Source organism: Sciurus vulgaris, assembly GCF_902686455.1.
Source record: "Sciurus vulgaris genome assembly, chromosome: 1".
Classification (NCBI taxonomy): Eukaryota; Metazoa; Chordata; class Mammalia; order Rodentia; family Sciuridae; genus Sciurus; species Sciurus vulgaris.
The window spans coordinates 74,092,776-74,117,847 of record NC_136461.1 but is presented as its reverse complement, the minus strand read 5'-3'; the positions used below and the strand labels follow the sequence as shown (position 1 = coordinate 74,117,847).

The following is a 25,072-nucleotide window of genomic DNA, read 5'->3' as shown; positions in this document are numbered from 1 at the left end:
AAGTATGTTCAGGGAAAGGACAAATAGGGCAAACTGATATCTATGAAAGTCGGAATCCTGAGAGGAAATAAAATGAGAGATGGAACCTTTCTCTGAAAGAAGCTTTGAAGAAAGTTTTTCAAAAACTTTGCGGGTAATCCTTAGTCAGATAAGTAACTTTATCCACTGACCAAGAAGGTGTTTCCTAGAATGGTGTCATTTAAAGAACAGTGGGAAGCGCCACTTCTATTTCAACTTAGTCATAAACCCACCTTGACTCCATTTCTGAAGGAAGTGAGTGAATTTCTCCATTCAAACATCAATGATTCAACAAAAATCTCAGTCTTCTATAAAGTCCTTGAGTGGACAAAATATTATCAAGTTAAATATGAATGTGAATAACTTTTAGACTTCTATCAGGTTGCTAATAAAGGGCAGGCTCTGGCTCTATAGTAGTATTTAGGGAGGATAACCCAGTGAAGTGTGGAGTGTAGCTTTCCTTCCATAGTCCACCTGCCAGCATTCAACTTATATTCTCATCAACTTATATGCTATTATAAGAGATATGTAGTTGGCCACCACACTTCCCAAAGCCCTACTAATCACATATATGAATTCAGATTTATCTTGCAAAATTTTGATCCATTTTGTTATTTCCTGATTTAAGAGACAGTCATAAGCATTCCAAAGGAAGGCAACAGAACATTCTTCCTACCCCTTACACCCCTTACACTACCTTTAAGAACTCCATTCCTAAGCCTTTGAGTACCTTCTCTCTGTAAATGTCTCCTTTCTAGCTGATTCTTCATATTCTGCTCCTATACTTTTAATTTCTTCTGAAGGATTTCATTGAATGTTCCGTTAGCCAGCCAAAGTTATCAAAGATAAGACAGAACACAAAATAATACCTTCAAAATAAAAATCTACCTCTTTGCTTCTCAATTCAGACAGTATCATCATTCTTTATTTAGAACAGTCGAAAACCTCAGAATGACCTGTATTTTCCTTCAGTTTTACCTCCCTTGACAACCAGGTACATCTCTAAGTCAATTTGTAGAACAGATTTCAGGGTAAATTTACAGACGGATTTCCAAATTAATCTGTGCCTGTTCAAAGTCTGTATCCTAGAGTATGTGTCTCTTCATTGTTGAGAGGAAGAAAATAGTTTTAGTTAAGTGATCATGGCAAGGTTTTTTTTTTTACAGACTTTATTTTGATTCACTGTACACAAATGGTGTACAACTTTTCATTTCTATGACTGTACACAATGTAGATTCACACCACTCGTGTAATCATACGTGTACATAGGATAATAATGTCTGTCTCTGTCCACTATCTTTCCTTCCCCCACCCCCTCTCACCCCATTTCCCACTATACCATCCGAAGTTCCTCTATTCTTCTTACCCCTCCTGTAATGTATTATCATCCACTTATTGGAGAAAATATTTGGCTTTGGTTTTTTGGGATTGACTTATTTCACTTAGCATGATATTCTCCAACTCCATCCATTTACCTACAAATGCCAAAATTTTATTCTTCTTTATGACTGAGTAGTATTCCATTGTGTATATATGTATCACTGTTTCTTTATCCATTCATCTGTTGAAGGACATCTAGTTTGGTTCCTCACAGTTTAGCTACTGTGAATTAAGCAGCTATAAATATTGTTGTGACTGTGTTACTGTAGTATGCTGATTTTAAGTCCTTTGAGTATAAACTGAGAAGTGGGATAGCTGGGTCAAATGGTTCCATTCCATGTTTTCTGAGGATTCTCCACATTGCTTTCCAGAGTGGCTGCACCAATCTGCAATCCCACCAACAATGTATGAGTGTGCCTTTTTCCCCACATCCATGCCAACACTTGTTATTGCCTGGGTTCTTGATAATAGCCACTCTAATTAGAGTAAGATAAAATCTTAGAGTTGTTTTAATTTGCATTTCTCTAATTACTAGAGATGATGAGCACTTTTTCATGTATTTGTTGATCACCTGTATATCTTCTTCTGCGAAATGTTTGCCCAGTTCCTTAGCCCATTTATTGATTGGATCTTTATATTTTTGGTATAAAGTTTTTAAAGTTCTTTATAAATTTGGGGAGATTAGTGCTCTGTCTGAAGTGTGTGTGGAAAAGATTTTCTCCCACTCTGTAGGCTCTCTTTTCACATTATTGATTGTTTCCTTTGATGAGAAAAAGCTTTTTAGTTTGAATTCATACTATTTATTGATTCTTGCTTTTATTTCTTGTGCTCTGGGAGTCTTGTTAAGGAAGTCTGGTCCTAAGCCAACATGATGAAGATTCAGGGCTACTTTTTCTTCTATTTGGTGAAAGGTCTAAGGTCTTAATTCCTAGATCCTGATCCATTTCAAGTTGAGTTTTGTGCAGGGTGAGAGATAGGGGTTTAATTTCATTTTGCTGCATATGAATTTCCAGTTTTGTCAGCACCATTTGTTGAAGAGGCTATCTTTTCTTCATTGTATGTTTTTGGCACCTTTGTCTAGCATAAGGTAACTGTACTTATGTGGGTTTGTCTCTGTGTCCTCTATTCTGTACCATTGGTCTAACCTGTCTAATTTGGAACCAATACCACGATGGCAAGTTTTAATGTAGGCTGTGATTTGATGAACTAGAAGATGGGATACATTAGTTTTGGCATAAAATGACATGATATGGATTTGATAAGAGTGGGTATGGCAAGAAATTGATTTTTGTAAAACATTTTGAAGAAACGATCTCTGTTGTACACATCATGTACGTGAACAAAGAAGAATCAATGTTACACAAAGATTTTGAATCTAAGTGACAGTGATGATACTATTGAGACACAGATGTTGAGAAAAGGAGTTGAATTCAGAAGAAGGGATAAAATAAGAAGGTAGCTGGACTGCTAGAGGAAAACAGGGTTAACCCTCCAACATATTGGCACGGGCACTGACTTCCCTAAGAAGACTCCTAAAACTCAAGAAATAAATCCAAGTAATTAGTGGAATGGCATCAAATTTAAAAGCTCTGTATGGCAAAGGGAATGATTAAAAGCATGAAGAGAGAGCCTACAGAATGTGATCAAGATCTTCGACGGCTAATCCTTTGACAGGGAATTAATATTCAGAATACATAAAGAACTCCAAAAACTTAATAACACAAAACCAGATAACCCAATCAATAAAGGGAGAAAAGAACTAAATAAGCATTTCTCAAAAGAAGAAATACAAATGACCAACAAACATATGTGTAAAATGTTCAACTTCCTTAACAATCAGAGAAATGCAAATCAAAATTTCAGTGAGATTTCTTCTCACTACAGTCAGAATCATAATTTATCAAGAATACAAATACTAATAAATGCCAGCAAGGATATTGGGGGAAAGGTACATACTCTTGCATTGTTGGTGGGACTGCAAATTAGTACCTCTCTGGAAAGCATATGAAGATTTCTTAAAAAATAAAAATGGCACTACCATATGACCCAGCTAACCCATTCCTTGGTATTTATCCAAAAGAACTAAAATAGCATACTATAGTGATACAATCATATCAATATTTATAGCAGTGCAACTCACAATAGCCAAGTTATGCAGCCAGCTTGGTCCTTCAATAGATGAATGGATTAAAAATATGATATATGTACATATACACACACAATGGCATTTTACCCAGTCATAAAGAAGAATGAAATTATTGTATTTGCTAGTAAATTTATGGAACTAGAGAATATCATGTTAATTAAAAAAGCCAGACTCAGAAAATCAAGGGTCAAATGTTTTCACTCATATGCAGAAGCTAGAGCAAAGTAAGGGGAAATAAATCAGAAGATAAGATATAAGAATAAAGGGTTACCCTATGTGCACGTATCATAAATGGTATGACTCTACTTCATGTACAACCAGAGAAATAAGTTTTACCCTATTTGTTTACAATGAATTAAAATAAATAAATTTTTAAAGAAGAACAAGGGAAGAGCAGTGGAGTAGAAGGAGACTGGAAGGGGGAGAGGAATGGTGAAGGGGAGGAAATGTAGAATGAATTTGACAAAATTATGCTATGTGCATGTATAAATATACTACAGTGAATTACACCTTTATTCATATCTGTAAAGCACCAATTAATAGAAGGAAGACAAGTAGAAGAGTATAGGCAGGGGAATAAGGGTAGGAAAAGGCGGAAGGAAAGAGGAAGACTGGGGACTGAAATGGAGCAAATTAAATCCCATGCATGTATGATTATATCAAAATGAACTCAACTATTATAACTATAATGCAAAAGCATATAAAACAAAAAAATCTAGTTGGAAAATGGTTGAAGAGTCAAGAGAAAGAACTATGATAATAGATAAGTAATGATTATTGACTAATTCCTGCTTAATTTATTTTTCAAGATATTCCTTCCATTTCCAACATAAGTTGTTGAGTTCAGTTGTATAACTGAATCTATTTCACAGTTGGCAAGGGGTGAGGTGGGTGGAGGACTTGGAAGCAGGAGATTTTCTAGCAAATTCTTAGAATAATGGACTAATTCTAACTTTAGGAAAAAAATTTGACATTGTTAGGTTTTGATGTTATGTCTTAAACTAAACAATCTTAGAAAGAAAAAAAATCTGTCAGTATTGTTTATTCACACATGTCCTTTAAATTTATATATTCTTTCCTGATCATAAGTAAATGGACTAGAAATTCACAATCTTCTCATTTATTTTGTTCCTAAAGTTTAAAAGTTTATGATGAATCTCCAGGAATTTTACATAGAAACATCATATAGTTTTACATTCCAAATGAGGAACTGAGACACTGAGAGCTTAAGAGATTTTTTTTTCTAGTATCTGAATTCATATTATACCTTACTGCTACTAATTTGATTATCTGAAAATCTGGGGTTTGCATCAATGCTGAAATACAGAAGATACTTCCTTAGTTACCTGTCCAGAAAAATGGAAATTAAAGTCAACATTTAGAAAAAATATAGTAAAACAATTTTATGCAATTGTTTATTAACTGATAAGTAAATCTATCTATATCATTAAATCAGTTTCAGACATACTTTTCTTGTGTAACTTGATTTCTTCTTTCAATTCATTTACTATTGTCTTTGTACATATAAACCCTTTTTATCACATAATTAGAAGTGTTGTATTTAAAGAAAATTTCAATACTGAAGTTTTGATTTTTAATAAAGACTTACTATGATAAAAATATAAGACTCAAAACATAATTATCAAATTATTTTTTCATTTATGTCTAAGCATAAGGATGAAACCAAGGAGTGGAAACTCTGACCTGAAGAGATTGCTGGGAGATGTCTGAGTTTCCTAACCCCGAGGTCCTGAAAGACTCAATGAGGCTTTTGCTCTTGGACTTGATCTAAAGATAATGACTTTTGCTTTGGACTTGATCTAAAGATAATGATGACCTTCTCCTAAAATTTAAAGCCATTAACAAAGCCACTTTCTCAAAAATAAGTATTTATTGCATTTGAATGATAACTAAGGTAATGATATAAACAAAACTATAGTTTTGGTAAGTATTGTTAAAATAGACTGAGATAGGTACAAAGATTAACTCAGTGTTATTTCAGAAATATCATGACCAAGGAAGTTAAGCTACTTTAGTACCTCACTTATCTGGAAACTTTAGCTAGCTAACATGTATCAAATAACCACAGAATGTTTTCTCATGTTATCTGTGTGATTAAAAACTAAAGATTCTGTTTATTATGCAAACCATGAGAACAGAAAGGACCTGTAGAGCAGAAGCTCAAGAGAAGTTGTTGAGTTGTCAGACTATATTTATGACTTTTAATCAAAAGACTAGACTATATAGGTCATAATTTACCTGTTATAATGCTCATCTCTATTAATATATAATCAGCAGATGGTCCCAATGCAATAGAATGAATGATGGCCCCACTTGTTTCCCTTTGTCCATGCAGTTTCTTGTGTTTTTGTCCTCTCCAGCTGTCACCAGTTATTATTTCAATTCATCTAGTTGATGGTATTTTTCTCTCATACCTGCAAATGTAATTTAGATCATTGTCAGTTGTCCCAGTTCACATGTACTGATGAGGAATTAGAAAAAAAATTTAGAAAAAATGAAACTGTAGAATGAGGCAGACTTTATTTTGAAATAACAGAATCTATAATCAATAAACCTTGGGGAACTTTAAATACAACTTTTTATTCTTATTTGCCTGCTGCAGGGAATATTCACTTAAGTAAAGTTATGAGAAGCAGGCCTGTGGAAATCTTCCTGTGTTAAATGACAATGATAGCTCAGACTGTGGAACTCAAGTCAACCAGACACCAAAAACATAATTAGTGGCACTGACTGCTTTTTTGACTAGATTACACTGGAAAAAAGATTTTACTGTATAAAGTCAGTCACATACACAATTACATAGACAAAGAATTTACTTCAAAAAGTCAATGTGTAACATTTTAGACAAAAATTATAAGTAATTCACTAATTCCGAATTTTAAAGCCATTATTATGCTTATAAATACATGATACATAAAGTTCTGAGCATCTTGAGGTTAGGTACTTGTTATAGAATTTTTGTTTTGCCTCCAAAGTTATTAGCGCAGAGCTATGTGCAGAGGTGGTGCTCTAATAATATACAAGATATACTTTTTGAGTTCTATATTCTATTCATGGCCTTTTCTACATCAAACTACAAATCCAAATAGATTGACGACTCAAAGTTTTGAATACCACGCACTTAAAAGAGAGGATAAACAACTGAGCTCAAGATAGCAAGTATGTTTCTTGTTCTGTGAGGGCTTTGAGAGTAGTTTCTAGGAGTACCATTTTAAGAAAGCAAGACCTTAGGGGAAAAAATGCCATGGTGAATTAATAGAGACTTATTAGGTTTTGAAGGGAAGAATGGAGGTATGTATAAAATTGCAGAAGAGTGTTTAAAATGTTGGAATTCTTCATGTAGCTGGAGTTGGGGGAACAATGTGAATACCTTCATTACATTTTTTTTTTTTTTTTGCTTATATTAAGACAAGAAATGGCTTGCATAAATGGCAATACATGGAAAATATGCTGACATGTGCTAAAACCAGACTTTGAAATAGGGGTGTTTTCACACATTTACAGCATTTATATAACATTTTCATCACACTCCTACTATGGGTTTCAGTGCAAAGTGAAGATCCAGAGATGAAGTAAAGTCCTCTGTTCTTCACCTGTCTTTGTTTTAGTTTATTCACTGAACTCTTACAATGTGTCAGTCACTGTGCTGGGGATACAGTTGGAGCTACATGGTTCCTGAATTCATGAAGAGAATTTAATTTACCAAGTTTTGTGTCAGAGACTGAGAACATATAGAAATGAGTATCAAAAGCACAACAAATATGTACGGTAGAATATTCTATAGTTCAAGAGAAATAAAATATTTCTGAACATTTGCTATGTATTAAATGTGTTTTTTATATTATGTAATTTAATAAAATCTAAGATATTTTCCAACTACCATTCTTACTTCCTATGATCCTCCAGAGTAATCTTCCTAAACTAGGGTATTTGGAATCATCTTCCTAGAACACAAATTGATCACAACTCTTTAAACTACTGCTTAAAACCTTCCAACAACTTTCTGTTGTGCTTTAAAATTTTTTTGAAATTTGTAGCCCTTGTTTATCTCTCCAATGACATTTAATATCCCCTTATTTACAAACTTTAGCTTCACTATTTTCTATCATTTCTGTAAATAATTCAGCTTTTTGCCACATCTTTCCCATAGGATCTTGCACTCTCCTTTCTGCCTGAACTATTGGCTCCTTCCTATCCTTCAAGTCTTAGTGTAAATGTAACTCTTCAAAAAGGGATTCAGTGGTCTATTAAAGTGGCACTGCTACTCCTTTCCCTGATATTTATTATACCATCCTGTTTTATTCCTTCACAACACTGTAATCTATAATTATTTTTTTCCAATTTGCTTATCTATTCATGATTTGTCCTCACTGAAATAGCATGGTGTGTCAGAGCACAGAACTTGTATCCTAGTGTCTTATATAGTGCTTAATGTGGCACGTAACTGGTAGATAACAAGTTGAATAAATTAAAACATGAGCAGTATTATATGCAAGCTTTTATTTTCCCTTTTTATTATGAGAAAATTAGGACCACAGAGGTGAAGAATTGCACTTAGTACAATTAGAATTTAAACCCAGCATTTCATGTTGGAAACATACATTAGAATGTCATGAAATTCAGAAAAGGGTGTGAGATTCCATAGGGGTGAGAGTAGCAGGCAAAGCTACAAAAAGGCAAGAAGATTTTAAAGAACTGGTAGAATTATGCAAAATTGGGAAAGAAGAAAACATTTTAGCAGAGAAATTTCATGAGTGAAAGTAGGGGGGCAGCTAGCACATGGTGGGCTTGGAGAACAACATGTGCAGTAAACTTTTGGAGCATAGAGCATCAGGAAGGAAGAACTGAGAAGGCTGGGAAGATAGAAGAAGCTGGAAAGCTCCTAATAACATCAGACAGACAAATTCAGATTTAATTTTATAGACTGAGTGTAGGGAACATTCCTCCAGCTTATCTGATAGCAGTCGCTGACACCATGGTCTAAATAAGCCAAACAGTCTGGACAGAGAAACTGAGTAAATAATAAAGACTCTCCATGGACTGAAGGCCTTTGCAGTTGCTGAGGCTGAACTATGAGCTGAAGGAAGGCCATGCTCATCTAGCATCCCAGCAAGCTGTGATGTGAGCTCACCTGCGCTGCCTCACCTCATGCTGTGTGCTGAAGCTTACCTTTCCCCCAGTCCTTTGTCTCAGACTTGTTGCTGCGCAGAATCACTTAGGCATGCTTGGTTTGTTTACATTAAGTATGACATATAGCTCACCTATAGGTTGGTTCTGTTATGTTTTAACAAGCGTGATAACCTGATTGGATAATGTGCCTATATATGTCTTGTACGATTGTAAGTAAAATTAGATCTGTGCCTTCCGAGCCTGGTCTCCGATGTCTGAACTATGGTAGACATCGTTGTTGCTCATTCTCAGCAGACCCCCACCTCTAAACATCTACAACTGAGGGGGGACAGAGAGGATTTCTATGAAGGAAAATGACACTGATATTGATTATAAGCTCAAGATGACCATTTGGATAAAAGATTCATAATAGCAACCATTATACATTATATATCACTCATATTATACATTATATATTATTCGAGAGTATATATAGCATGTGGTTTTAAATATGTAAATGTATCATTTCATTTAATCCTCATACTAATCCTACAATGTGGGCATTCTTGGCCAAATGTATAATTATACAAGATAATTTGTTTGTTCTGCCCTAAAAAATTGGTGACTTTTGTTGCCTTAGAACATTCATTTAACAAACATTTATTTAGCACTGATTTTTGCATGATAACAAGATAGACAAAGTTCACAAAGTGATTTTTACACAGTTATTCACCTAACAATTGAGTAACCGATTCATTTAAAAATTATTTAAATTTCTTTCTATGGGCTTAGTGTTGTGCTTTTAATTATGTTAAAAACAGCAGAGAGTGTGTGCAGTAGCAATTCATAGAAATTTCCTTCCAAATTAAAGAAGTCTCTATTTTTTTTATACTTGGTAATATTTTATTTTATTCTCTATAACCAGTGCCAAGGACATTAATGGATTGTTTGCTTTTATCTATCAAATCCATTTTTGGTAACATATATTACTAAATAATAATCTCAAAGTGATAAATAAAACAGTTGACTGTTTCTTATGCCTGGGAGCTTCTAAAATCATAATAAAAAAGGAAAATGTGGTTAAGTTTATCCACTTCCAAATAAAACTATTCACGTATAGTTTCATAGAAGTCTCTATTTTTGAGAGAGAATTTTCACCTGAAATGCAGCTTCAATTCCAGAGTAGATGGAAATTCCTCCTGAAGTTTCTGCAGGTACGCTCTCTGAGAGCTTTCTTCTTTCATTGTGGCTCTTATTTGAACTAGCTTACTTTTGATTTGGACAGTAATATCATACTCAATTTATTCCTACTCAGGATCCATTTTCAATGGTTTGAAGCAGGAAATATTTGGCTGCTTGATTCATTTGATTTAGCCAGTTAAAATCCTAAATAATAACCACAGGAAAAAGAACCAAATAGTTTTGACTGAAGTATAATAATAGATCACACAAAATATGTTGATAAGACTTTTCTATAAATGGTAATTGGTCTTATTAAAGGAAGCAATTATAACTTTTTCAGTTGATAAAATAGAAAAATACTGTTATATATATTGCAGAACATGTGTAATTATCAAGGAACTCATCTCTTTAACTAGAGATGATTCTTGGTCACTATGCAAGCAAATTAGTTATGGGGAGAGAATGAGGAGTGAATTGAAATTGGGAACTGATAATGCATATTGTAGATACTCTATTATTACCCCTTAAAGTCTTTGTGCCAGTTGGCCTTTTTTATCTTTGTTCAAGATAAAACTGCCCCAGAGACCACAGAATCAATTCATACTGTGGTGGACAGAACCCAGTCAGAGACTGGAGTCTCCATCAGCTGGGGATTAGATTACTCAAAAGGCAAAATTTACAGAGCCTCAGATGAATCCTGAGAGACTCAATTCTTGCCTCTGAATAATTCTTTTTACTTCTAACACCTCCTCCCCATTTGGTGAAGAATGCATTTTTGATCTTTAGCATGGTCTGTTCTGCCTCAAATGTTCCATCATTCTGGGTACTTTATCACATTGCATCTGCTTGTTTGTAATCCATCAATTTCAACAGTTACTTATTGATTATCCATATGTGATGAAGTGTATTCTAGGTCACAGGGATGCAAGGATGTATCAGAAAAAGTTTTGATTCCTAGTGAAGCTCCTAATCTATTAGGGAAAGACCTGTAATCTGTTCTGGGGAGTGAGGATAAAAAGATGAATAAGACATGGATCCAAGTCCTAGAGAAGCTCCCACTCTGTTATGGTCTAGATATGAAGTATCCCTCAAAAGCTCATGTGTGAGACAGCGTAAGAATTTTCGGAGGTGAAATGATTGGTTTATGAGAGTCTTAACTTAATCAGTACATTAATCCACAGGTATGGATTAATTGAGCAGTAACTGTAGCTAGGTAGGGTATGGCTAGAAAAGATGGGTCATCTGGTGTGTGACTTTGGGTTTTTATTTTGTCCCAGAGCTCCCTTTCTGTTTCCTGTTACCATGTCTTGAGCTGCTCTCCTCTGCTTGCCCTTCTGCCAGGGGTGTTCTGCCTCACTTCAGGCCCAGAGCCATGGAATCGGCTATCTGTAGACTGTACGTCTGCAGCATGAGCCCAAATAAACTTTTCCTCAGCCAATTGTTCTTGTCAGGTCTTTTAGTCAAAGCCATGAAAAAAAAAAAAAAAAAAAGGAACTAAAACATAGTCTAATAAGAGATGTTATCAGTGATATCAATGTTATATAGGGTAATAGAAGTTGTAACAGGGCATTGTAGGAGACCATCAGAAGGACCCTTAGTCCATCTACTCTGGAGAACATAGGAGCCTTTACCAAATTTTGAAGGATGCGTCTGAGTTAACCTGCTAATGGAGAAAACAGTGAGAAAATGTTTATATATTCAGACACTCCTTAAGTACATGGATCTCTATTCTAAAGTCTAGCACGAATGCCTACTACTCACTAAATTTAGTAGAAGAATTACTGGTTGGATATTGCCATTTCTTCATGGTGATGACTTTTACTGGTTCTCTGAACATAAATAAATCATTTTATATAGATGGTACACAAAAGATAAAAACTGCATTAAAAATTCTTATTGATTTTTGTTCCTTAATCTGAAATTATGGAGTCCAGCAGCCCTAATCCACTCTATCCTCATGTCTTTCAATAATTTCCAGTAGATAAAAAAGCAAATAAAATATTTCCATATTTCAATCTATAATTCTGAGTCTCTAATTAAAGCATTACTAAGGGCCTAAAAGTCTTAATAGTAAGACCTCTCCCTTTTCTGGGATAAAGAGGGTACTTCAGTTTGGTCTGTTTAACTCTATTGGCAACTTTCCTTCAATAAAATGTTTCACTGTCCTTCTTGAGGTACTTACTACAGAAAGTAGTGTGGCTTTCTGTCATCATGCAATTTAGAATAACCCAGGTACGGGGTTATTATCACAGGGTTCTTATCTATTTAATTCCATGAAACTTACCTTCATGTTTTTAGTCTAAACACACAATTCTTTCACTCATCCTCAGCAATGAGAAGGCAGGTGGAGGGGGCAGTGCCACCATAGGCATGATGTTTTTAAAATCCTCTGAATTTCTGATTACTTTCCATATATTTCTGATATTACACTTTATATTTTGTAGAATTGGAGTTTGGTTATGGTTTCTTGCATTACAGAAGTCAACACCCTGGGAGGTTAATACAATGAAAAAATACTATATGCATTTGAAAATTTAAAATATCAAAATATAAAATATCAATGTGTTATGCAGTTTTGTTTTTTGAATACAATATAACTCATTCAATCAAAATTATAGGGTACATTTTCAATAATTATGATTATAATGATAATAACTAACACCAAGTGCTTAGTATGTGCCAGTCAATGTTAAAATGATTTTTTATTAATGATAATATATTTAATTCCTTAACTCACCTGTAGGGATATTTTGAAAACATATAGTATGTTCTTTGATTATAAATTCTTATAATAATTATTGGTGTACTTACAGAATCAATACTTTGCATAAACATTATGGATGCCTTTTTAAAAAAATATTTTTACAAACTGCATTTTGATTTATTGTACACATATAGGGTACAACTTTTCATTTCTATGGTTGTACGTGATGTAGATCCACACCATTTGTGTAATCATAAATGTACATAGGGTAATGACATCTATCTCATTCCACTGTCTTTTCTGTTTGAACTTTACCAGGTAAGAATTGACAATCTTTTTCATATAGTTTTGTTGTAGAATTTGTTCTGCACAATCTAAGTATACAGCTATTTCCTTGACATTTGTAAACTCTGTTCACACCAGAGATACCTATGGAATACCTGAAAATATTTGACAGTTAATCTTTGAGGCAACTTAGTCATTAGCTTAAAAAAATCTTTAGAGGTTCTATTCATGATGATCCTAATATCAAAGTTTTTCTTTTTATTATGTATCGTACACATTCTATTCTGTTATCAAGGATTAAAAGTTCCTTTGAGAGCATTTATCTATTTCAAGATATTGCAGAGGGAAATTTTTGGTAGGACTTCCTGATAGATACAATGGCTGAATTCTTTGCTGGGATTAGTTGCTGCTATCTTGTTGCACTAATGTTTGGAGGATTTCCTCTCCCACATCTCTCTCCTGTTGGCCTTGTGTTGGTAAATGCAGGCACCTGGATGAGGGAATTTTGAAAAAATTACTCTGGATACCACCTTAACTTTAAGTTCTTTGTAGATTTCTTTTTAAAGGAGACTTCCCCAAAAGAATGTGTCATGGCATAGCTACAAGTATTTTGATTATTCAAAGAGAATTTTTATCCAAAGGGAAATGTGACTGTGACCAGAGAGTGAGGTGCTGTCAAGAAGGACTATAGAATAAAGAATTATGGAGGCATTTTAGACACATGTATTATTGCATGGAATCGGCCACAAGTTGCAGTGATTATAGCAAATAAATGGGATGTGACTGTATCTCATCTTTTTCATAGACTCCCAGTTCAAATCAGAAATGAGACTGGATTTCATTGTCATTGAGTATCCTAAATATGTATGCTTCCATTGCTTAAAAACTTGGTGGATCTATATGAACAATCATGATGAATATTCTGCAGTAGGAACTAGATATTTAGGAAAAAATATGACATAAACAAATGTAATCAATGTAATACTTCTAAAAAAATGCCCCTGAAAACTGATTCAATGGGGCAGAGAAGAGGTCTTTGTTGAAATCATGTACCTTTTGGAGTGTTCATTTTGATAAGTCCCTAACCCAAGGAAGACAGATAGCATCCATGAAGTGGATGGCACCCAATTTTAAGTGGATTCCCCCAACCATTTTGCTCTTTCAATATCAGAATCAAGTAGTTAGTCTATTATTACCTATGATGCTATGTTGAAGTTATTAAATGACCTTTATAAATCCCTAAGAAGTTCCTATGTGGCTCCTTGAATCTCTTTGATTTCTAACTCAGCCACATATAGCAATACTTAAACATTTTTATTTAGTCTTATACAATAGGAATAACTTTGATCTCCCAACATACAGTTATAATAAGAATAACTTGAGCTCCCATTTGCATAGTGTACAACTTCAATGTGAGTTCTGGCAGCTATGATGGACAGGTGTAAAATATGTCAAATTGTCTACCAAATGCTCTGAAAGTTACATGCACTTTAATTAGACAACCAGCTGCTTTAAACTATATATATATATAGTTTACACACACACACACACACACACACACACACACACACACACACATATATATAATTTTTTTTAAAGACATAAAAGCATCTATTATTATATATTGGGGCAAACACAAATATCATTTGAAAGAAGTCAAAGAAAGGAAAATAAGACCAGTTAAAAGTCTCCAGTCATTAAAGAATTTGAGTGGTCATGCCTTGTTGCTTCAATTTCTTTGACTTGGAGAAGTAGTAAGGCTGATCTTCATTGTACACATCAAACACTCCACAGTGGAGATGGGCCCATTCATGGAGAAACACTTTACCTGTGGGAAAACATTTCAAGTATGCAGTTATAATTCAAGTTGTGGGAAACCACCCATGGCCTGTGTATGAACCAAGCTTGGTTGAGCTATTAGATGGCAAAATATGGGCTCAGAAATGGCCTGAGTCACATGGTTTTCTTGCATTGGTTCACTGCACAAGTTCAAATGTAGGCCCTGGTTGTGGGAGTGACCTGCTAGAACCAAATGGCTTGCTTAATTCCACTCCCTTATCCTGTTTTTCATGGAAGAAGCTCTTACAGGCCCCCTTTTTATCTGTACCACTATAAATAAACCAAGCCCTTTGTTAGAACCAGACCCTTATGGAGGGTTCAATTGATCATGCCACTGCGTCAAAGATAATTCTGTCTTCTGTCATTATTTCTGATAAATAAATAAATTTTATTAGCTTTCATTTTGTAGCCAGCCCATCTCTTCTACTGGAACCCTTTCCCTTGCCCACACAGGTTGTATGGGGATATCAAGTGACAAAATTTTTCTGTTAAATATTTAACTACCAACATTTTATGTTTTTTTCATAGTATATCACATGACATTATAATTTATTACAAAATACAGCATATCACTATTTTTTAATTACACATTTGATAAAGAAAACATTTCTTGAGTATTTTCATGGGCCTCAAAAGACCAGTCTTCGGGCATTGGTAGTTGCTATATGTTAGGAGAGACTAACATGTGCAACATAGTTTTTAAGGTTATTCAGGTCAGGAAAGGCAACATTCTTTTTGCATCATTCATCCTTACATTTATCCACCCAATTACTCATTTATTATTTTATTTATCAAAATTTTATTGCTCACTTTTAATTGTGTGGTCTTGAACAAATTACTTTTCTATGCCACAATTTCTCATCCTAGAATGCATTCTCAAGGAAATAGTAATGTCTTTAAGGGGGTGAAAATTGGTTCTTGGGGTAGTAAGTCAGATATTACAATTATGTGTGTATCAGGATCCTAAGTCCAAAACTAACAGTGTAAACAGTTGTTATATAGTGTGTCTGGGATGGTAAAGTGTCAGAGGGAACATTAGGAAAAATTGCTTAAGAAGGCTCCATAGGTGGGTAAAGATGAAAAAAGATTGATAAACACTACTTTAGATCACATGTAATTGTAGTGATGTGGAAATAAAGTGATTCATTCAAAGTGCTTAGTACATAATTAACATTCATTATGTAATAATTATTATCATTATATTAGTTTTATATTTAGTATGGCACTAGGTACCATAGTCCTTGGCTTGGAGCTGCTTAGAGATGAGAAAATTAGAACTTTTTTTTTTTTTTTTAATTGTAAACAAATGGGATACATGTTGTTTCTCTGTTTGTACATGGCGTAAAGGCATACCATTTGTGTAATCATAAATTTACATAGAGTAATGTTGTTTGATTCATTCTGTTATTTTTTCCCTTCCCCCCACCCCTCCCACCCCTCTTTACCCTCTATACAGTACTTCCTTCCTCCATACTTGCCCCCCTCCCTAACCCTAGCTCTAACCCTGACACTAACCCCTCCCACTCCCCATTATGTGTCATCCTCCACTTATTAGTGATATCATTCGTCCTTTGGCTTTTTGAGATTGGCTTATCTCACTTAGCATGATATTCTCCAATTTCATCCATTTGCCTGCAAATGCCATAATTTTATCATTCTTTATAGCTGAGTAATATTCCATTGTATATATATGCCACAGTTTCTTTATCCACTCATCAATTGAAGGGCATCTAGGTTGGTTCCACAGTCTGGCTATTGTGAATTGAGCAGCTATGAACATTGATGTGGCTGTATCTCTGTAGTATGCAGATTTTAAGTCCTTTGGGTATGGCCAAGGAGTGGAAGGTTGGGTCAAATGGAGGGTCCATTCCAAGTTTTCTAAGGAATCTCCACCAATGCTTTCCAGAGTGGCTGCACTAATTTGCAGCCCCACCAGCAGTGTATGAGTGTACCTTCTCCCCACATCCTCGCCAACACCTGTTGTTGCTCGTATTCTGATAATCGCCATTCTAATTGGGGTGAGGTGGAATCTTAGGGTGGTTTTGATTTGCATTTCTCTTATTACTAGAGATGTTGAACATTTTTCCATATGTTTGTTGATTGCTTGTAGATCTTTCTGTGAAGTGTCTATTCATTCCTTAGCCCATTTGTTGACTGGATTATTTGAATTCTTGGAGTAGAGTTTTGAGTTCTTTATAGATTCTGGAGATTAGTGCTCTATCTGAAGTATGATTGGCAAGATATTTCTCCCACTCTGTAGGCTCTTTCTTCACATTGCTGATAAGTTTCCTTTGCTGAGAGAAAGCTTTTTAGTTTGAATCTATCCCAGTGGTTGATTCTAGCTTTTATTTCTTGTGCTATGGGAGTCCTGTTAAGGAAGTCTGGTCCTAGACCAACAAGGTGAAGATTTGGACCTACTTTTTCTCTATAATCTGCAGGGTCTCTGGTCTGATTCCGAGGTCCTTAATCCATTTTGAGTTTAGTTTCGTGCAAGGTGAGAGATATGGGTTTAGTTTCATTCTGTTACATATGGATTTCCAATTCTCCCAGCACCATTTGTTGAAGAGGATATCTTTTCTCCATTGCATATTTTTGGCCCCTTTGTCTAGTATGAGGAAAATTGTATTTATTTGGGTTTGTGTCCGTGTCCTCTATTCTGTACCATTGATCTACCTTTCTATTTGGTACCAATACCATGCCGTTTTTGTTACTATTGCTTTGTAGTAGAGTTGAAGATTGGTATTGCAATACCACCTATTTCACTCTTCCTGCTAAGGATTGCTTAGCTATTCTGGGTATTATTCTTCCAGATTGAATTTCATAATTGCTGCTCTATTTTCTGTAAGGTACGTCATTAGGATTTTAATGGAATTGCATTGAATTTGTATAGCACTTTAGGTAGTATGGCCATTTTTGACAATATTAATTCTTCCTATCCAAGAACATGGAAGATCTTTCCATCTTCTAAGGTGTTCTTTAATTTCTTTCTTTAGTGTTGTATAGTTCTCATTGTAGAGGTCTTTCACCTCTTTTGTGAGATTGATTCCCAAGTATTTTTTTTTTTCGAGGCTATTGTGAATGGGGTAGTTTTCCTAATTTCTCTTTCTGAAGATTCATCACTTATGTATAAAAATGCGTTGGATTTATGGGCATTGATCTTGTAACCTGCTACTTTACTGAATTCACTTATGAGTTCTAAGAGTTTTCTGGTGGAATTTCCAGGTTCCTCTAAATATATAATCATGTCATCAGCGAACAGGGATAGTTTGAGTTCTTCTTTTCCAATTCGTATCCGTTTAATTTCTTTGGTTTGTCTAATTGCTCTGGCCAGAGTCTCAAGAACGATGTTGAATAGAAGTGGTGAAAGAGGGCATCCCTGCCTTCTTCCAGTTTTTAGGGGGAATGCTTTCAGTTTTTCACCATTTAGAATGATATTAGCCATGGGCTTAGCATAAATGGCCTTTACAATGTTAAGGAATGTTCCCACTATCCCTATTTTTTCTAGTGTTTTGAGCATGAAGGGGTGCTGTATTTTATCAAATGCTTTTTCTGCATCTATTGAAATAATCATGTGATTCTTGACTTTAAGTCTATTAATATGGTGAATTACGTTTATTGATTTCCTGATGTTGAACCAACCTTGCATCCCTGGGATGAAACCCACTTGATCATGGTGCACTATCTTTTTAATATGTTTTTGTATGCGATTTGCTAAAATTTTGTTGAGAATTTTTGCGTCGATATTCATTAAGGATATTGGTCTGAAATTTTCTTTCCTTGATGAGTCTCTGTCTGGTTTAGGTATCAGTGTGATATTGGCTTCATAGAATTAGTTTGGGAGGGTTCCCTCCTCTTCTATTTTATGGAATACTTTGAGAAGTATTGGAATGAGCTCTTCTTTAAAGGTTTTGTAGAACTTGGCTGAGAACCCATCTGGTCCCGGACTTTTCTTTGTTGGTAGGCTTTTGATGACTTCTTCTATTTCAGTACTTGAAATTGGTCTATTTAAATTGTTTATGTCCTCCTCGTTCAGTTTAGGCAATTCATATGTCTCTAGAAACCTGTTGATGTCTTCGAAATTTTCTATTTTGTTGGAGTATAGATTTTCAAAATAGCTTCTAATTATGTTTTGTATTTCAATCCTGTCTGTTGTGATATTTCCTTGTTCATTCCGAATTTTAGTGATTTGGGTTTTCTCTCGTCTTCTCTTTGTTAGTGTGGCTAAAGGTTTATCAATTTTGTTTATTTTTTCAAAGAACCAACTATTTATTTTGTCAATTTTTTGTATTGTTTCTTCTGTTTCAATTTCATTGATTTCAGCTCTGAGTTTAACTATTTCCTGTCTTCTACTACTTTTGGTGCTGTTCTGTTCTTCTTTTTCTAGGGCTTTGAGCTGTAGTGTTAGGTTGTTTATTTGTTGAGTTTTACTTCTTTTATTAAATGCGCTCCATGAAATAAATTTCCCTCTAAGTACTGCTTTCATCGTGTCCCAGAGATTTTGATATGATGTTTCTTTGTTCTCATTTACCTCTAAGAACTTTTTAATTTCCTTCCTAATATCTTCTGTTATCCATTCATCATATAATAGCATATTGTTTAATCTCCAGATGTTGGAATAGTTTCTGTGTTTTACTCTTTCATTTATTTCTAACTTCAATCCATTATGATCTGATAGAATACATGCTAGTGTCTCTATCTTCTTGTATTTGCTAACATTAGCTTTGTGGCATAATATATGGTCTATTTTAGAGAAGGATCCATGTGCTGCTGAGAAGAAAGTGCATTCACTCTTGGTTGGATGGTATATTCTATAAATGTCCGTTAAGTCTAAATTATTGATTGTGTTATTAAGATCTATGGTTTCTTTGTTCAATTTTTGTCTGGAAGATCTGTCCAGTGGTGAGAGAGGCGTGTTAAAATCACCTAGTATTATTGTGTTGTGGTCTATTTGGTTTCTGAAACTGAGAAGGATTTGTTTGACATACATAGATGAGCCACTGTTTGGGGCATAGATGTTTATAATTGTTATATCTTGCTGATTTCTGCTTCCCTTAAGCAGTATGAAATGACCTTCTTTATCCCTTCTGACTAACTTTGGCTTGAAGTCCACATTATCGGAAATGAGGATGGATACTCCAGCTTTTTTGCTGAGTCCATGTGCATGGTATATTTTTCCCCATCCTTTCACCTTTAGTCTATGGGTATCTTTTTCTATGAGGTGAGTCTCTTGCAGGCAACATATTGTTGGATCTTTCTTTTTAATCCAATCTGCCAGTCTATGTCTTTTGATTGATGAATTCAGGCCATTAACATTCAGGGTTATTATAGAGAAATGATTTGGTTTCCCGGTCATTTGGTTCATTTTTAAAATTTTGTTTATTTATTTGTTTGACACAACTTGTTTCCTCCTTTATTTGACAATTCCTTTAGGATAATTCCTCCCTTTGCTGATTTGCTTCTTTGTTTTTCATCTCTTCCTCATGGAATGTTTTGTTGAGAATGTTCTGTAATGCTGGCTTTCTTTTTGTAAATTCTTTTAGCTTTTGTTTATCATGGAAGGATTTTATTTCATCGTCAAATTTGAAGGTAAGTTTTGCTGGGTATAAGATTCTTGGTTGGCATCCATTTTCTTTCAGGGCTTGAAAAATGTTGTTCCAGGCCCTTCTAGCTTTTAGGGTCTGGATTGAAAAATCTGCTGATATGCGTATTGGTTTCCCCCTGAATGTAATTTGGTTCTTTTCTCTCACAGCCTTTAAAATTCTGTCTTTATTTTGTATGTTAGGTATTTTCATTATAATGTGCCTTGGTGTGGGTCTGTTGTAATTTTGTGTATTTGGAGTCCTATAAGCCTCTTGAACTTGATTTTCCATTTCATTCTTCAGATTTGGGAAATTTTCTGATATTATTTCATTGAATAAATTGTTCATTCCTTTGGCTTGTTTCTCTAGGCCTTCCTCAATCCCAATAATTCTTAAATTTGGCCTTTTCATGATATCCCATAGTTCTTGTAGATTCTGTTCATGATTTCTTACCATCTTCTCTGTTTGTTCAACTTTGTTTTCAATGTTAAATATTTTGTCTTCAATGTCTGAGGTTCTGTCTTCCAGGTGTTCTATCCTATTGGATATGCTTTCTATGGAGTTCTTAATTTGGTTTATTGTTTCCTTCATGTCAAGGATTTCTGTTTGGTTTTTTTTCAATATCTCTAACTCTTTATTGAAATGATCTTTTGCTTCCTGTATTTGCTCTTTTAACTGTCGATTGGTGCGATCATTCAATGCTTGCATTTGCTCTTTCATCTCATCGTTTGCTTCTCTGATCATTTTAATTATGTACATTCTGAACTCCTTTTCTGTCATTTCTTCTGCCATGCTGTCATTGGGTTTTATTGATGTAACATCTAGATTTGTTTGCAGCATTTTCTTTCCTTGTTTTCTCATATTGTTCAGGTATCAGTGGACCGCTGAGATATTGCAGATTTCCTCTATTGACTTACAATGTCCCTGAAGATTTCTCTATATATCCCCCCTTAGCCTTCAGTAGGTTGAAGTCATGGAGGAAGTTGATAATGCGGTGCTCCACAAGGAAGCTGCCTCTCTAGGAGTGGTGGCCTTCAGGTGGGGTATAATCCCTGCTAGTGGGCAGAGGTGCCTCCACTTGTTAACCAATGGTCCTCCAAAGGGGACCTAGGCTGCGGGCTGAGACAAGGCCTGTTTGGGCCTGAGTCTCTGGTTTTACCATCCTTGTGGGGAAACCTCACCCGGCAGGGAAGACTCACCCGGTGGGGAGGTCTCACTGGTCAGTTCCCTCCTAGAGGTTCCCCTCAATTTACAGCTACCGCCTGGGCTGGGCTGCCTTCCTCTGCAAAGTTCCCAGGGGCCCGGCCCTACCTCCTGGGCCTGGGAGCCTCACCCTTGGCAGATGAATCTCCTTAGGCTGCCCCTCCTCAGAGAATTTGCCCACAGGCCTGGAACCTTCGCTCCGCCCTAAGCCTGTCTCTGTGCGGCTCTTCCACCCAGAAGCCTCCTAGATCCTGGGACCCTGCTCTGCACCTAATCGCCTGGCTGTGTGGCCCCTCCTCTGAGCAGCCACCTGTGGCCCCCGAACAATCGCTCTGAGTCCCAGAGACCCCGCCACAGGCCTCTTCCTCCAGACAGCCGCCCAGTATTCCGGTGCGGTCACTAGGAGTCCAAGAAACTCACTGCGTGCCTCCTCCTCCCACCAACCACCCGTAGCCCGGGGCAATCAATCACTCCGAGTCGAAGTGACCCTCCCCGTTCCTCCTCCTTCTCCAGATAACCCCCCGGGTGTTCAGGAGCAGTCCCTCTGAGTGGCTCTGAATCCACGTGACCCGCTGCACGGGTCCTCTGGGCAACCGCCCGGAGCTCTGGTGCGGCCACTCAAGACCAAGCATCCCACCACGCTTCTCCTCCAGGCAGCCCCCCTGTGTTCAGGAGCTGTCACTTTAAGACCAAACAACTCACCACTCGCCTTCTCCTCTGAGCAGCCGCCTGGAGCGCTAATGCAGTCACTGCAAGTCCAAAGGACCCGCCGCGCTCCTCCTCCTCCTTCTCCTACTCCTCCGGGCAGGCCCCGGGGTTCAGAAGTGGTCAGAGTTCAAACAGCTCGCCACGCAGCCCCTTCTCTGGCAACTGCCTGTAGCTCTGGTGTAGTCACCCGAATCCAAGCGGCTGCGCTCCTCTTCCTCCTCCTCGTCCTCAGGGCAGGCCCCAGGGTTCAGAAGCGTCGTTCTGAGTCCAAACAGCTCGCCGCGCGGCTTCTTCTCTGGCAACCGCGTGTAGCTCTGGTGCAGTCACTCCGAATCCAAGTGGCCACGCTCCTTCTCCTCCTCCTCAGGGCAGGCCCCGGTGTCCTGAGTCCACACAGCTCTCCTCGCCGCTCCTCCCCTGGGCAGCCGCCTGAGCCCCAGTGGTTGCTCCGAGTCCCAGCGCTGTGCCGAGCGGCCTCCTTTACGGTGCTCCCAGCTGTCCGAGTTCACTGCTCCAGCGGGGGGAGGGGCGTCTCGCCGGCAGTTCTACTTCACAAAGTTTCCTGCGTTCCGGGACCACCGTCCCATCCGGGATGCCTCCCCAGGGGGTGAGAGTCACCCGGCTGCTTTGAGTTGGTCCCAAGCGTCTCAATATCTCCTCTTTTGAATTCTGAGTCCTGGAGCAACATGAAATGCAGCCACCCTCTAGGCCGCCATCTTGAAAACCTCAAATTAGAACTTTTTTAAAAGAACTCAGTAAATGGAAGGATATACATAAATCAACAGTGTGAGTTGAAGAAAGGAAAAAACTGAGGGGAATTCTGCATTATCAATGAAAGCAAAAACTTCTGAGGAGCCAGGTGCAGTGGCCAATGTCTACAACCCCCGTGACTTGGGAAGCTGAGATAGGAGGATCACAAGTTCAAAGCCAGCCTCAGCAACTTAGGAAGACTCTTAGTAACTTTGTGAGACCCTGTCTCAAAATAAAATAAAAAGGGGCTGGAGATGTAGCTCAGTGGTGAAGCACCCCTGGATTAAATACCCAGTACCAAAGAAAAAGAAAACAAAACCAAAACAAATTAACACTCCCTCAAAACAAACAAACAACAAACAAATCAAAACAAATTTCTGAGGAAATGGAGATTTAAAAAAGAGAGGTCTGAAATACAGTCTGTTCTGTTATGAAGTATGCTTCTATATTATAATTTACTAACATGAGATCTGAAAATAGGTGGGAATATCAGCATTATACAGAGTTCATGTTTTTTTCATTTTTGTCCTTACTGCTCAAAATGTCATCTTAGATCTTCAGACTGAACATCTTTTGGGAACTTATTAGAAATGAAACTCTCAGCTCACCTTAGATCTAGTGGATTGGAATCTGCTTGTTATCATAATATCTACATACCTTAAATTATCTTACAGGTTTAAAATTTAGAAATACCAGTTAAATATTTCTTAAGCAAAGATTATTGGGAGTAGAATTATAACCTTGTACAGAGGAAAAACTACTACAATAGGAATTATAAGAAATTTTAAAACTTCCTGCACCTGTGGCTTTTTTTTTTATCAAGGTGTGTTCTTAGCTTAGGCTTATTTCATTTTCAACTGAGGCAGATTCCTCTACCTTGCACCACTTGTTCCTTCTCCCTCTCTCTTTCTCTGCTTCTTCTTTTTTTTTTTTTTCAACAGATTTCATTGTGTTGCTTAGAATGACCTTGAACTCCTAGGCTCAAGCAATCCTCACTACTTCAGTCTTGAGTAGCTGCCTGACCATTTTCACTCTTTAAATAGCATTTCTCTGTGTGTTGCGTGTGTGTACGCATTTGTGTGCTTACTAAGTGCTGTGGCAACAATACTGAGTAATTGCATAGGTGGCTCAAGTCATCTCTCTAGGTACCTATTATTGTTTTTGTAATTTTTATTTTTACAAAATTGCAAAAAGGTTTCTAGGAATTGTTTTATAAGCCTATTTTTTCTCAAAGCTGTTTATTTTTAGGGCATAGTTTTAAAGAATGTGAATTTGTTTAGAAAAACACATATCGTATATATGCAGCAATTTCTAAGAGGAGAGATGCTGGGGGTCATGAGTTGTAATATAGGAAGGAAAAAGGGAGGGACTTCAGTTTGTTTCATAAAGGCATCTGTTGATTTGTGGGAGTGAGAAGAGTGGCTAGTGATCTTGAGAAAAATGGGAAAAATCTTTCAAAGAGCTGCTATGGGAAATGAGGAAGGGAGCTGAGAAAAGTCAAGTAAAAGTTTTTTGCATAGCTTTGAGGGCATCGCTGAGTTTGGAAAATGTGTACTTATAATGATGCCAATTGGTTTTGTAATTTTCTTGAACAATCTGAGAAACATAGAAGCAAAAAGAGAGACTGAATCACTCAGGAGATTTAGTACAGGAGATTTAGTAAGTTGAATCAAAGTGAAGGATAAGAGTAGTGGGGGAATCAAACTATTAGTACTTATGATTGAAGTGACTGAGCTTGCTGGACATGACAGGAAAGAGGGTACAGCTATGAAGTTGCAAAGGATTAGAGGGACCAAGGAGAGCAATTCTGGTCAGGACAACATGTGAGAGAGGTAAGATCAGGATGGAGGGAATGATGGAGCTTTCAAGGTAGGAGAGGGGAACTGATCGAGATATTGATGACTAGCGCTGGCAGTGTTGGACAGGGACAGAGATTAATGAACATTCACTGAACAGGCAATAGGAGAATGAGAGACAATTCTGGAGTATGGGGTTGCCTGAAAGTTTTCATGAATAGTGATATATGAATTGGATTTTCTTCTAACAGTGATTTGCATTTTTGTCTGTAAATAGTTTCTTTCATTCATCTGAACAAATAATCTTAACATTTAGATTGAACTAGATGAAATTTCCATTTCAATGGGTCCA

At 36.5% G+C, this 25,072-nt stretch overlaps 1 protein-coding gene across 1 annotated transcript in view; it reads right to left on the bottom strand.

The window, feature by feature from the left end:
• Positions 1 to 9,985: 9,985 nt before the first annotated feature.
• Positions 9,986 to 25,072, bottom strand: part of LOC306654020 (calcium-activated chloride channel regulator 4-like) — a gene marked incomplete at both ends in the record, with an annotated part of 111,262 nt that continues 96,175 nt past the window's right edge. Inside the window, 5 exon segments of the mRNA XM_079127235.1 lie at positions 9,986 to 10,060; positions 12,668 to 12,700; positions 12,856 to 13,000; positions 14,566 to 14,578; positions 14,581 to 14,673. Coding sequence (XP_078983361.1) covers positions 9,986 to 10,060; positions 12,668 to 12,700; positions 12,856 to 13,000; positions 14,566 to 14,578; positions 14,581 to 14,673 — 359 coding nt within the window.